Source organism: Panthera leo, chromosome D3 (assembly GCF_018350215.1).
Source record: "Panthera leo isolate Ple1 chromosome D3, P.leo_Ple1_pat1.1, whole genome shotgun sequence".
Classification (NCBI taxonomy): Eukaryota; Metazoa; Chordata; class Mammalia; order Carnivora; family Felidae; genus Panthera; species Panthera leo.
Genome location: NC_056690.1, coordinates 6958653 through 6973438, shown reverse-complemented (window position 1 = coordinate 6973438; position 14786 = coordinate 6958653). Strand labels below are relative to the sequence as shown.

At 38.1% G+C, this 14786-nt stretch overlaps 1 protein-coding gene across 7 annotated transcripts in view; it reads left to right on the top strand.

Annotated features, from left to right (window-relative positions):
• KNTC1 (kinetochore associated 1) overlaps positions 1–14786 on the top strand; it is a 74363-nt gene that overhangs the window by 16580 nt on the left and 42997 nt on the right. For 5 of the 7 annotated variants that reach the window (XM_042909746.1, XM_042909740.1, XM_042909741.1 and 2 more), the window contains 16 exons: positions 478–521; positions 622–687; positions 786–861; positions 4049–4174; positions 4265–4354; positions 4949–5002; positions 5577–5638; positions 8901–9012; positions 9818–9961; positions 10149–10205; positions 10296–10397; positions 12151–12270; positions 12363–12506; positions 13024–13122; positions 14233–14336; positions 14490–14589. In XM_042909746.1, the coding sequence (XP_042765680.1) occupies positions 478–521; positions 622–687; positions 786–861; positions 4049–4174; positions 4265–4354; positions 4949–5002; positions 5577–5638; positions 8901–9012; positions 9818–9961; positions 10149–10205; positions 10296–10397; positions 12151–12270; positions 12363–12506; positions 13024–13122; positions 14233–14336; positions 14490–14589 (1500 nt within the window). The remainder of the gene's footprint in view (positions 1–477; positions 522–621; positions 688–785; positions 862–4048; positions 4175–4264; positions 4355–4948; positions 5003–5576; positions 5639–8900; positions 9013–9817; positions 9962–10148; positions 10206–10295; positions 10398–12150; positions 12271–12362; positions 12507–13023; positions 13123–14232; positions 14337–14489; positions 14590–14786) is intronic. The other 2 variants (XM_042909743.1, XM_042909745.1) reach the window with 2 other exon arrangements.

The following is a 14786-nucleotide window of genomic DNA, read 5'->3' as shown; positions in this document are numbered from 1 at the left end:
ACTTGGTTAAGGCAGTTTTGCCAGATTTCTCCACTGTAGAGGTGCTTTTTCTCCTTTGTAATTGCTAAGTAAATTCTCTGGTATTATTTTGAAACTATGGAATATCCTTTTTTCCCAACAGTTTTTCACAGTGAGTTTAGAATCCATTGATGAATAATCCTCACCTAAACCAGTTGTTACCTTAGTAACCAAAATGAATTATTTTTTTACATTTTTTTTCAAAGTTTATTTATTTAGAGAGATACAGGGATAGCGTGAGTGGGAGAGGGGGAGAGAGAGAGGGAGAGAGAGAGAATCCCAATCAGGACCTGCGCTGTCATCACAGAGCCCCCTGTGGGGCCTGAACCCATGAAACCCTGAGATCATAACCTGAGCTGATACCAAGAGTCAGACGCTTAACTGACTGAGCCACCCAGGTGCCCCTAAAATAAATTATTTCTATGTTTCAGTTTTAAACTTTTTTTTTTATTGTTGTAGGATACCATATACCTTTTGGAAGGAATTTGCAAAAATGATTCAAAGTAGGTCATTTTGTTTTATTAAATAAGTCGTTAAATAGCAGCTAAGTTACAATTTACTTATTAATACTATTAATTCATTCACCCTGAAAACTTTTTTCAGACTATCTGAAGATTCAGTCTCTGTTGTAGTACTCAGGTGTCTTACAGAAGCTTTACCAGAAAACAGGTAAGTTCTCATATTCTTTTAAGCCTTACCCCTTAATGATAACCTTAAATTCCCTGATTAATAAAGATTTCACTGAAATTTGTTTTTCACTTCATCAGATTGAGTCGGTTACTTCACAAACACAGATTTGCTGAAGCCGAGAGCTTTGCTATTCAGTTTGGACTAGATGTTGAGGTAATCATGAATTCATTTGTTCATCAGACGAGCATTTCTTCATGTAGTAGAGACTGGGGAGACAGACATGTAAGGCGTAATTGCTATTTAGTATGATCAGTCCTATGATTAAGATATGACCAAAGTAGACTAGGAATTCAAAGGAGAGATGGAAATATACTGGGGCAGAAAGACTTCACAGAGATCATTTTATGTCAGATCTTGACGATGTTCCCGATAGTCCAGGGGAAGGTAGGGAATTCTAGGTGTAAGGACAGCGTAAGTAAAGTGAGGGAGGCGTACAGGGCTTCCGGGAACTCCCAGTAATTAGGTAAGAGTAGAATGTAGGTTATATGCACCATGCAGTAAAAGGAACTGGTAATGGAGAACTAGGTGATCAGAGCATGGGGAGCCTTGTGTGTGTTGCAGAGGATTTAGGTTGTGTTCTGCAGGTGATAGGGAGCTAATACAAGTGTCCTGATTACACTGTCACTGTGTAAAGCTGGAGAATTGCTTGGAAAGGGGCAGACTAGAGGTGTGAAGACCAGTTGGGAGACTGAACAGCTTTCTGTGGGAGCCCGAACTAGTGCAGTGAGGTGGAGATGTACAAGAGGGAGGTCTGACATGAGAGGCACGGGGGAGGTGGAATCAGTGGGACTAGTGATCAAACATAGGGAGGGACAGATGTAGGGATTGGACTGGCGGGACGCTGGCTCAGCATACTTGCGGGATGGGGACGGCCCTCCCTAAAATGAGAAGTATGTGTGGAAGAGCAGGTAGTGGTAAAAGCTGAAGGATCTGCTTTATAAAAACTGGAAACGAGCCTTTATGGTAGGAGGTTGGAGAGTGATCTTAGCTGAATCTAGAGGTAGGTAACACCAGGGGATGCCTCAGACCACTTGGGAAGAATGTGTAGGGTAGAGAGATCTCATGTCAGGATGAGATCCAGCATGTGGGAAGTTGAGGAAGAAGGGCTGTATACATATTTGGGAAGAAATAAAGGAGGAAAACCACAAGAATGTATGATTATAGATAGAAGTCAAGGAAAGAGAAACTTGAGAGTCTAGTGCAAAGTGATCAACAGTTTCAAATACTGCAGATAAGATCAAGTATTAAGGGGCGGGCTCCTGGGTGGTTCAGTCGATTAGGTGTCCAACTTCGGCTCAGGTTGTTGAACTACTGACTCGATTTCAGGTCAGGTCATGATCTTAGGGTCGTGGGATCAAACCTGTGTCGGGCTCCATGCTTACAATTCTCTCTTTCTCTCTCTGTCTCTGTCTTTCCCCCTCTACTCCTCTCCCCTCCTTGCACTCTCTCTCTCTCAAAAAATAACAAATAAGTAAATATAAAAATAAAAGATGACCACACAATTATGTTGCATGTCTAGTTTTCTAAGTTTGTCAAAGGTTCTTTAGCAGCTAGAAATAGCATGAGTTAGAAATACCCAAAACTTCAGGTTCCTTTTTTATAAACCAAATACCAACTTTGATTCTCTGATTCCGAAAACTAAAAATGATAATAAAACATAGTTTCTCTACTTCTGTTTCTCCTCCCTGAAAAACTTTCACTGATTTTTTATTCTGTTCACTTTTTAATTTTACTGTTATTTGTATTGATTTTATTTTTTTAATGTTTTATTTATTTTTGAGAGAGAGAGGCAGAAAATGAGCAGGGGTGGGACAGAGAGAGAGACACAGAATCTGAAGAAGGCTCCAGGCTCTGAGCTGTCAGCACAGAGCCCTATGCGTGGCTCAAACTCGTGAACCGCGAGATCATGACCTGAACTGAAGTTGGACGCTCAACTGACTGAGCCACCCAGACACCCCAAATTTTATTATTATTTTTAAAGTAATCTCTATGTCCAATGTGGGTCTCGAACTCACAACCCCAAGACTGAGTCACAGGCTCTACTGACTGAGCCAGCCAGGCACCCCCATTCGCTTTTTTAAAAAATAGTTATTGCAAAATTTTCAGATGTTCAAAAAGGTAATATAACACTCACATACTCATCACCCTACTTAAAAAAAAAAAAAAAAGATATTACCAATATAGCTTAAGACCTCTTTCTCTTCTTCCCAAATACATCATTCTCCTTACCCCAACCAGAAGTATCCATTATTCTGATTTTGGTGCTTAATACTCCATTAATTTCTCTATCTCTTTGGTCATATAACTTTCTAAACAACTCACAAAATGGTTTTGCATGCTTTAAAATGTTACATTTTTTTTTTTTTTTTTTTAACATTTATTTATTTTTGAGACAGAGAGAGAGCATGAACGGGGGAGGGGCAGAGAGAGAGGGAGACACAGAATCGGAAGTAGGCTCCAGGCTCTGAGCCATCAGCCCAGAGCCCGACGCGGGGCTCGAACCCACGGGCCGCGAGATCGTGACCTGAGCCGAAGTCGGACGGTCAACCGACTGAGCCACCCAGGCGCCCCAAATGTTACATTTTTAAAACAGAGGGGCGCCCTCCACCCTCTTAGGAAATATTAAGTCTTTACTACAATCAGGTTTTTCCTACATTACTCCCCGGGACTTTTCAAGACATGTCAATGACCTACCTAATCAACATATCCAACAGACATCTTCTAGTTTTTCTTGGTTTTTTGGTTTTTTTGTTTTGTTTTGTTTTTTTGGGAGAGAGAGAGGAGAAGGATAGAGGGAGAGAGAATCCCAGGCAGGCTCCATGCTCAGTGCAGAGGCTGATACTCAGGGCTTGATCCCACAGCCCTGGGATCATGACCTGAATGGAAATCTAGAGTCAGTTGCTCAACCGACTGAGCCACCCAGACGCCCCTGTATCGTCCTCTTTTAGAAACCAGCTCCATCCCTTTGGAACTGCGTAACTTCAGGTGCATTCTTACCCTTCCTGGAGTGTCAGTTTTCTTGACTGTATAATGGGAATATTAATATTCACCCTATAGAGTTAGGGTGAGATATAAATGTTTGCTCAGGTTTTTATGAGAATTAAATGAGATAATTCACATAAGGCTACTCGTGCCCTTAGGTAAGGACTCAGTGGTCTCCATAACTCTTAGTAATCTGGATTACCTTCTGGTCATCTAAGTGTTAGCTTCTTTACCGTTTACTCCTGGGCCATATGAGACTTAACCCTTTTCAATAACAGTCTATTGCCTGCAGTCTAGAAAGTCATCCACAGGCATTATTTTGCTTCAAGTTGCTTAATGTAGCATTTCTAAATTACAGCTTGTATACAAGGTGAAATCCAATGATATATTAGAGAGACTAGCCTTGAGTTCGGCGGACACCAGCGAGCAGACTAAATGGCAAAAACTCGTAGATGAAGCTAAGGAAAATCTACATAAAATCCAGGTGTGTTTCCCCTGTCATGTATGAGAGTATTCGGATTGATGGATTGAATAACATTTGGTTGCCTCATTATGTCTGGTATTTCTGAACCAGGACGATGAATTTGTGGTGAATTACTGCTTGGAGGCTCAGTGGATAACCTATGAAACCACCCAGGAAATGCTAAATTATGCAAAAACAAGGGTAAGTTTTTATAACATTTGTACCTGATAGTTTGTCTTGTGCAAGATAAACCGTCTCAAAAAAAAAGAATTGTGTCTCTATCATAGACCTGTTTTGTTTGTTTTTTGTTTTTGTTTATTTAATGTTTATTTATTTTTGAGAGAGAGAGCCTGAGCAGGGGCAGAGAGAGAGGGAGACACAGAATCCCACGGAGGCTCCATGTTGTCAGCACAGAGCCCGATGTGGGGCTCGAACTCACAGACCTTGAGATCATGACCTGAGTCGAAGTCAGACACTCAACCAACTGAGCCACCCAGGCGCCCCATCATAGACCTGTTTTTAAAGTGCATTTTTACGCTGTAGTTTCCCCTCTGAACTTTGATCACCACTGCTAGTTTTATTCCTTAAAATTAAGGTGTAACACATGGGCAAAATGTTATGAGTTGTTTTCATAAAATGCATTATTTTTTAAAGTATGTCATTTCTTTATTGTTCACGGTTCATCTCAGAGTTCAGTGCAATTTGATAATTTGTTTCCTTTCACAGAAAATCCATCTTTCATGAAAAAACTAATATAGCAGATACTCTAACTGTGTTTCTTATTGTTCATCTTAGCTTTTGAAAAAAGAAGATAAAACTGTTCCTGTCTATTCTGATGGCTTAAAAGAGGTAATTACATTGGACTTAATTTGAGGGCAAATATGTACCTTTACAATATGTTTTTCAGTTCAAGATAGACCTATATTTTTTCAAGAGTGTTATTTTAACTCTTGTTTTCTTACTGAAAAGTGGGAATAACAGTACTTACAGGGTTACTTGGGAATCAGATGAATTAATTTATATAAATCATTTTGTGTAGTGCCTGGCACCTGTTAAGCACACAAATAAATGTAAACTGTGACGGTGATTATCAGAGTACAAAAGTATAATCCAGCTGGATTTTACCATAAGGCATTTATAAACCACTGGGAAAACTAATTAATTTTGAAGGGCACCTATAGTCAGTGTGCAAATGCCTTCTCTTTTGCAGTTTTATTGCATTTAATGTGATTGGAAGTGTTTCTATTAGTCCACGTTGTTTTTGTTTTGTGTTACATAAATGCAGCCCTATTTATGGGAATTGACCAATAATATGGGATGAAATGGGCATGTGTATAAGACTTCTGAAACAGAATGCCTAATTTTTGGTGTTTTTAATTGTTATTGCTTGCAACTTTCAGATTATCAGATTATTTCTATTTAGGTACTAAGGGCTCATGCAAAATTGACTACTTTTTATGGAGCATTTGGACCAGAAAAATTCAGGTGAAAAATTCCTCATTTTTCATTTTTAGATTATGAATTAGGTTTTAGTTTAGAGTGTCATAAAAGATACAGTATTGCTTTGACTGAAAGTGTTTCTGGGAATTGAGTGATGGAAAATACTATTTTCCTGATGAGTTTTAGATACTCTTCTGCACCATCCTTGGAAAACTGATAAATTTGAAAGGTGGGGCACCTGGGTGGCTCAGTTGGCTACGCATCCGACTTCGGCTCAGGTCATGATCTCACGGTTCATGAGTTCACGCCCTGCATTGGGCTCTGTGCTGACAGCTCAGAGCCTGGAGCCTGCTTCAGATTCTGTGCCTCCCTCTCTCTCTGCCCCACCCCTACTTGCACTCTGTCTCTCAAAAATGAATAAACGTTAAAAAATTTTTAAAAATTTGGAAGGCAAATTTAAGTGCATATACCTTTGCCCTAGCAATTTCACTTCTGGCAATTGATTCTGTTAGATATACTAACACGTACACCAAGAGTAGCATTATTTACATGTATGAGGTATACCTTAAAGATAAAACAAGTTACGGGGCGCCTGGGTGGCTCAGTTGGTTAAATGTAACTCAGTTTCGGCTCAGGTCATGATCTCACAGTTCGTGAGTTCAAGCCCTGCATTGGGTTCCCTTCTAACAATGCAGAGCCTGCTTGGGATTCTTTCTCTCCCCCTCTCTCAACCCTCCCCAGCTCAAGCTTGAGCTCTCTCTTAAAATAAATAAACTTTAAAAAATTTTTTAAAAAAGATAAGACAACAACAAAGAAGTTTTATTGTTTTCCTTATGACTAGTCAATCTCCCTTTCCCTGCTAATTGCAATATTATGCTAACAATCTGGCATGTATTTGTCTGTCTCTGGACTTTGTATTTGGTTGATTTTATATTCTTTATTCACCAGTATGAAATAGTCTTGATTAATGTAACTTTAGAATGTCCTATTATCTGGTAGACTAACCCTACTGTACTTTCCTTTTCAGAATTTGGGGGGGCCATTTTCTCATGTTTGTTTTTCTGTATGATGTTTGGAATGAGAATCAGCTTACCCAGCTTAAAGAAATCTTATTTTTATTGGGATTTTAAGTTTTTATTTTTTTTATTGGGAATGTGCTGAATCTAAGATCAATTTGGGGAGAACCAGCATCTTTACAGTATTGAATCTTCCTATTTAAGGACAGTATGTGTCTTCCTACTCATTCTGTTCTTTTTTTATGTTCTCAGCAGTATCTATTCAGTTGCTTTCATACAGATTTTGTACACTTTTTGTTAATTTTATTTTAAATTGTTTTCTACTGTTATAAATGGGATGTTTCATCACATTTTTGAAAGACATGACAAGCTGTTGATTTTTTTAAATTGCTTTCTAACCAGATACTTTATCAAAATTCCTTTATTATTCATAATGTTTCAGTTGATCTAATTTTTTCCAAGTATATAATTATATATTCAAATAATGATAATTTTGCCTCACTTTTTCTCTTTACCTAATCTCATCAGTGCATATAGAGCAGTATTAAATATAGTGGTAATAGGTATCCTTCTCTTGTAACTGGCATTTATGGGAATCCTTATTTTGCTTTACAATTAAGCATGATATAGGCTTTTAGTGTGTTTCTCTTTTTATCATTTTAAGAATTTTAAGGAGGGGCGCCTGGGTGGTTCAGTCGGTTAAGCGTCTGACTTCGGCTCAGGTCATGATCTCGTGGTTCCTGAGTTCAAGCCCCGCGTCATGCTCTGTGCTGATGGCTCGGAGCCTGGAGCCTGTTTCGGATTCTGTGTCTCCCTCTCTCTCTGACCCTCCCCCGTTCATGCTCTGTGTCTCTCTGTCTCAAAAATAAACGTTAAAAAAAAAAAGAATTTTAAGGAAACATTCATCATCCATTTCTGAGCCTTTTGAGAGATAGAATGCACATGAGCAGGGAGGGGCAGAGACAGAGGGAGACCCAGAATCCCAAGCAGGCTCCATGTTGTCAGCACAGAGCCTGATGTGGGGCTTGAACTCACGAACCATGAAATCATGACCTGAGCTGAAATCAAGAGTCGGATACTCAACCAACTGAGCCACCCAGGCACCCTATTTCTGAGCTTTAATCAGGACTGAGTTGGTCATACATTACTGGTTATAGCCAAAGACTAGAAATAACCTAAATGTTCAACTGTGGGGGACTAGTTAAATAAAGAATAGTAAATCCATGTCATGGAATAATATGTAGTCCTTAAAAAGAATAACGTTTAGGGGCGCCTGGGTGGCTCAGTCGGTTAAGCCGCCGACTTCGGCTCAGGTCATGATCTCGCGGTCCGTGAGTTCAAGCCCCGCGTTGGGCTCTGTGCTGACAGCTCAGAGCCTGGAGCCTGTTTCGGATTCTGTGTCTCCCTCTCTCTGACCCTCCCCCGTTCATGCTCTGTCTCTCTCTGTCTCAAAAATAAATAAACGTTAAAAAAAAAAAAAAAAAAGAATAACATTTATGTGTGCTAATTTGGTATAAGCACCAACTTAATGTTAAATGAATTTTTCAAAGAACAGATAATATATAGAAAATTCTGATTTATTTTAAAACGTAAAATGGGGGCACCTGGGTGGCTCAGTTAACCATCCAACTTCGGCTTAATTTTTTTTTTTAAACGTTTATTTATTTTTGAGACAGAGAGGGACAGAGCATGAACAGGGGAGGGTCAGAGAGAGGGAGACACAGAATCTGAAACAGGCTCCAGGCTCTGAGCTGTCAGCACAGAGCCCGACGCGGGGCTCGAACTCACGGACCGCGAGATCATGACCTGAGCCGAAGTCGGCCGCTTAACCACCTGAGCCACCCAGGCGCCCCCCAACTTCGGCTTAGGTCATGATCTCATGGCTTGTAGATTAGAGCCCTGCATCAGCCTCTGTGCTGACAGCTTGGAGCCTGGAGCCTGCTTAGGATTCTGTGTCTCCCTCTCTCTCTGACCCTCCCCTGCTCACTCTCTGTCCTCTCTCAAAAACAAATAAACATTTAAAAAATTTTTTTTAATACTTAAAATAATTGCTTGTTATGTAGTGATTGTCTCAGGAAGGACCTAGAAGAAGAGATATGGCTTTTGGAGAAGATAACAGGAGCTCTACAGGTCTGAGATAAGAAGAAAACATGCTTTTCACTGTATAATCTTTGCAACTTTTTTTAACTTTGAGGAAAAAACTAATTAAAATGTCTAATGGTTTCTCCTTGCAATATATAACTTTAATTTTTTTTTTAAACCACTAATTTTTTTCCTCTCTGACTTTGCAGTGGTAGTTCTTGGATTGAATTTCTGAATAATGAAGATGACCTTAAGGATATCTTTTTACAGCTAAGAGAAGGAAACCTTGTTTGTGCACAGTACCTTTGGCTTCGACATCGGGTAATATGTTTTGCGTTTTGTCCTTAGTGGCTTTATGGCTCCTGGGATAGGTGATTGAATCCGTTGTCTGCACACGGATGAGAAGGGTCACAGGTGTGAGTGGGTAATGGAATGTTTGATGAAAGTATCCTGATGATATTAAATTAGAGGTAAAGATACCTTAGAAACATATTTTATCTCATCATTCAAATCTAATTAACTCCTAAACTTAGTTCAAAAGGCAACATTTTGGGGCATCTGGCTGGCTGTGTCGGTAGAGCATGTGACTCTTGATCCTTGGGTTTGTGAGTTCGAGCCCCATGTTGAGTATAGAGGTTACTTAACAAGATCTTTAAAAAAAAAAAAAAAAAGGTAACATTTTATTACATGATTTATTGATGGGCTTTCTTAAGTAGTGTTGGTGGAGAGGGTGTTCCTGTTGCAGCTCAGATTGTGGGAAAGGATTGCCCATTAACACTGCTCCTCTGAATCCCTTCAATGTTGACAGATATACTTAGGTGCCAAAAGTGGTATCTTGGTGTGACGTCAATAATGGACACGTTGCTTGTTAGGATTTGTACTTTGACCTGCTGCTAAATTTTCCTTTCTCTGCCAGTTTCTCTCCACTTAATTTGTTAGTTGGTACTTGTTGCCATGAAAGCTCGTGGAGTTTGTGGCTGCCGGTGACTCACTGGTATAGAGCAAATCACCCTTAGTGCTCATAATTAAATCAGTACATTATTTCATAACAAGTCTTTTCCATTTTGGGAGGCTGTCACTTTAAATCTGTCTGAGAGGTCTTAATTTCTCACCCTGTATAATTTAGGCAAACTTTGAAAACAGATTTGATGTGAAAATGCTTGAGAACTTGCTCAACTCAATTTCTACACCAGTCTCTTTGCAAAAGCTTTGTCCATGGCTTAAAAATGATGTGATCCCATTTGTGAGAAGGGCTGTACCTGAAGGGCAGGTGAGTTACCTTTAGTATTTCCATTCTGGATCGTCCAAGTCCAGTCTTTGCCTTATGTCATAGTAAATTACACTAACACCAGTTAGTTCTTTATTGTCTCTGTTGAGAGATTACCAAGGGGGGGTTTTAAATTATTCCAGTGATTGTCTGCCGAGTATTTTATTTTTAAGTAATATGTCTGTTTCAGAAAATTCTGGCAAAATGGTTGGAACAAGCAGCCAGAAACCTTGAATTAACTGATAAGGTAATACCAGTATAATTTACACTGAACAGACATTTCAAACACTCCCAGTGGCTTACAACATCACGTTTCATGGCTTGTTACTCTTCACAGGCAAACTGGCCAGAAAATGGACTTCAACTGGCAGAAGTATTTTTTACAGCAGAAAAACCAAACGAGTTGGTGTTGGTGTCCTGTTGGCAATGGATTTCCTTGGTATGATCTGGATAATGAATTTTTAGTAGTAAAGCACTCAATTTATATTAAAGAGTTTGTCTACGTGTACTTAGAAATACATCCATTTCTTAAATTTTCTGTTTATGAGTTCTTCTTTCATGTAGTTTTAAAATAAAAAAAGAAAATTTTTCTTTCTGATTCTCCTGTCACAGCTTCAGCCTATTTTAATGCTCTGTTTTTCTCTATTGATCAAACCAAATGGGAAACAGTAGATAAACATACTCCTAAGTAGTATAATTGGGATTTTCTGCATTGGCAGCATTTCATAGTCCTTTAAAAGAATGAAATTTATTAATGCATTAGGTTTAGTTTTCAAAGACTTACTTAAACCAGCAAACCACTCCCTGTTCTGATTGCATTTCTTAGATTTCTAATAGCCATTATGGCTTAGGTACCAGTGAATTTTTTTAAAGATGAAACTGAAAAAAATTCTGGGTCTTTTTTGACTGAAAAAAATAGCAGTGCTAGAAAGGGAACTAAGCTCAGAAATGCTGATGTTATGTTTGATGTTAATTTGAGGTTCATGAACTGAATTAATAATTTGGTTTCTGAATTTTTAATTTCTTTTTCCCCTTAAGTTTCTAAAAACTAGAAAGCATTCATAAGTTTGTCGGGGTACCATAAATTCATTTATAAACTAATATGTGAGACATCCCCTTACAATTTCAACTTGGAAGTATTAAGGACTTAAGTGCCAGAAGGTATGACTTTATGTAAGGTCATAATATGCGTTATGAAATTGCATTGATTCCTTAAATTTCTAAATTTATCAAAATACATACTAAATTCCTCCTTTCTGACACAGCAGATTCTTGCCAGTAATTGTACTTACTGATTATATACTGTTAAAAATTAAATGGGAATTTTTTTCTATGCATTTCAAGTATATTGATATATGTACATTTAATATATGATGTATATTGATCATTATAACAGATTTTTCCATAGAAGAGATTTTTCTCTTGCTTATAAAATACTACTTTTGTCTTTTCTCTGTTGTCTTTTATCAATAGTGAAAATTGTGTTCTTGTATATAAGTTTAGGAAATGTTACAATTTTATATGTGATCTTGATCTGTATAGAGGGGATATTGAGGGCCATCGAAATGATGTTTTTATACTTAAGTATAAAAATATTATACTAGCATTCAGGGGTGGCTCAGTCGGTGGAGCGTGCACTCTTGATCTCTGGGTTGTAGGTTCAACCCCATGTTGAGTGTAGAGATTGCTTAAAAACAAATCTGAAAACAAAATAAAAATAAAACGTTTAAAAAAATTACACTAACATTGAAGTTTTTCTGTGTATTTTTTTTTGAGAGGGAAAATTGCTTTAGATTTCTGTTGGATTCTGATCTGTCAATTTGTACTAGTGTATGAGTTAAAATTCTACAAAATTTAAAGGTATTAGGTGCAGATTTCCCCTTAAGACCATAATCATGGCCAATTCTTATTTTATATGAAATAATTCTTTTTTTTTTAAGTTTATTTATTTATTTTGAGAGAGACAGAGACACCACAAGTGGGGAGGGGCAGAGAGAGAGGGAGAGAGAATCCCAAGCAGGCTCCACATGGGCAGTGCAGAGCCCAATGTGGGGCTCAAACCACGAAGCCATAAGATTATGACCTGAGCCAAAACCAAGAGTCAGACACTTAACCGACTGAGGTACCCAGGCACTCCTTATCTGAAATAATTCTGACTTTTTGTATGTTTCCTTCTCACACTTCTGTTTTAGAAGGATTATCAAAACACAGAGGAAGTATGTCAGTTAAGGACTTTGGTAAATAACTTGCAGGAGTTGATCACATTGCATAGGAAATACAACTGCAAACTGGCCCTCTCTGATTTTGAGAAGGTAAAAGTCTAGACTTATCAGAAGTATTAGTTTTTAATCACAGCCACTATGGCTAGAGCTTGCATCTATACCATCTTTCTTTTGGCATCCAGGAGAATACAACCACCATTGTGTTCCGGATGTTTGATAAAGTGTTAGCCCCAGAGCTGATTCCTTCCATCTTAGAGAAGTTTATAAGAGTTTACATGAGGGAACATGGCTTGCAAGAGGAGGAGCTTCTCCTGCTCTACATAGAGGTAACTTCTTTAGATCTAGTCTTTTTTCCTTGCCTCTGTGCAATGTGTCATTATATTAAACATTTAACCTTTAAGAAATGTCATACTTTACCATTAGGATTTATGCAGCATGTTGTATTGGCAAGGTTATGTGGGATAACTGCCACTGATTGATGGTAACCTTGGGCAAAATGGGATAATATAATTAATTATTCCTCCAAATTGTTATTGTGAAATAATAGGAGCATAAGCTCAACAAGTGTTAGCAGTTATTTTCACACATTAATAAGCTGCAATAATCTTATTTGTAAATTCTTCAAGAATGTTTCCTTCTTAAGTTTTCTGTACCATATAAAACTAAAGGCCAAGGCTTTGGCAATTTTGTCTTTCTCGAGTATTGTTTAACATTCATGGCTAAGTAGTTTTTGTTTTTGTTTTTTTTTCATGTCCATAAAAGCTATTTATCTCTATCTGTGTTTTACTTTTTGTGTATGTGAGAGTTTTAAATAAAAAAGTATATATGTTTATCCCCTTTTAGGATTTATTGAAGAGATGTAGCTCAAAGTCCACCTCACTCTTTGAAACTGCATGGGAAGCAAAAGCCATGGCAGTAATAGGATGTTTATCTGACACAGATGTAAGTACGTCGTGACCGTGCAGATTTTCCTTTTGAGCGTTGCATCTTGTCTTAAAACTTTTTCTCTAATCACAAAAGCAACACATATTTGTTTAAAAATTTTTTTTCAGGGCGCCTGGGTGGCTCAGTCGGTTAAGCGGCCGACTTCGGCTCAGGTCATGATCTCGCGGTCTGTGAGTTCGAGCCCCGCATCGGGCTCTGTGCTGACAGCTCAGAGCCTGGAGCCTGCTTCGGGTTCTGGGTCTCCCTCTCTCTGACCCTCACCCCGTTCATGCTCTGTTTCTCTCTGTCTCAAAAATAAATAAACGTTAAAAATAAATAAATAAATAAATAAATAAATAAAAATAAAAATTTTTTTTCTTTAATGTGTATTTATTTTTGAGAGACAAAGACAGAGCATGAGTGGGGGAGGGGCAGAGAGAGGAAGACACAGAATCTGAAGCAGGTTCCAGGCTCTGAGCTGTCAGCATAGAGCCCAATGCAGGGCTCAAACTCACAAACCATGAGATCATGACCTGACCCGAAGTTGGACGCTTAGCCAACTAAGCCACCCAGGTGCCCTGCAACACAATATTTGCTAAGGAGAATTTCTGAGGTTTGGAAAAAGAATTTAAAAAAAAGAAAAAAAAAACCAAAATTCCATTTTTTTTTAATTATAAAAAGTAAAAACTTTCTCATCCCGTTCTTAGAAGAACTATCATGGATGATGGGATGCATATATTTCTAGGCTGTTCTATGATAATACAAACATGGAAACATTTTTTTTTTTGAAACATTTTTTATTTTGGCTTCTCACTGTTACTGGACACCATTATAAAAATATGAATAAAATCCTGAAAAATATTTTTAAAGAGACTAGAGTCTGTAGGAATAGAGGTATATGATTTAACTTTCAGCAGAGAAAATATTTTTCTGAGTTTTTCTAAATAATAAAATTGTACTTTATGTGTGAAAACTGGAAGAAATATGTATTTTTGCAATCAGAGGGAATATTCTCAGAGTACTGCACAGTGGATATAAGACATCTACTGTAGATTAGACAGTGTCATTAATTTGCATGAGACATAAATCTGAGGCCTCTTCATGACTGGTGTGTGTGTATCTTTGTAGCTCATATTTGATGCTGTGCTTAAGATCATGTACGCTGCGGTGGTTCCCTGGAGCGTGGCTGTGGAGCAGCTGGTGAGACAGCATTTAGAGATGGACCATCCCAAGTAAGATGACAGTCTCCCAAATAGTTGTTTTGGTGTTGGATAAACCTCATGTTTTCACTTGACATCTATTTATGGTTTTCTTTCCTTTACTGTGTCCCTTATTATTATATTAAAAAAATACAATCCATGTTAATATCAACAATTTCCTTTTAGGGTCAAGTTATTGCAGGAAAGTTATAAACTAATGGAGATGAAAAAACTTTTACGAGGTTATGGAATACGGGAGGTGAATCTCTTAAACAAGGAAATCATGGTAAGTATAATAGTTGAAGAGTCTTTTAACTCCTCTGTTCCATGTTGAAAGCAACTTGGAAAATGTAACGAGGACTTTATATTCTTAAAAGCTCATAGGGCTAGGTTCCTCACTACTTTCCTTTTGTTAGAATGTGAGTAGGATCTTCAGGGGTATCTGGCTGGCTCAGTCAGTGGAGCATGTGACTCTTGACCTAA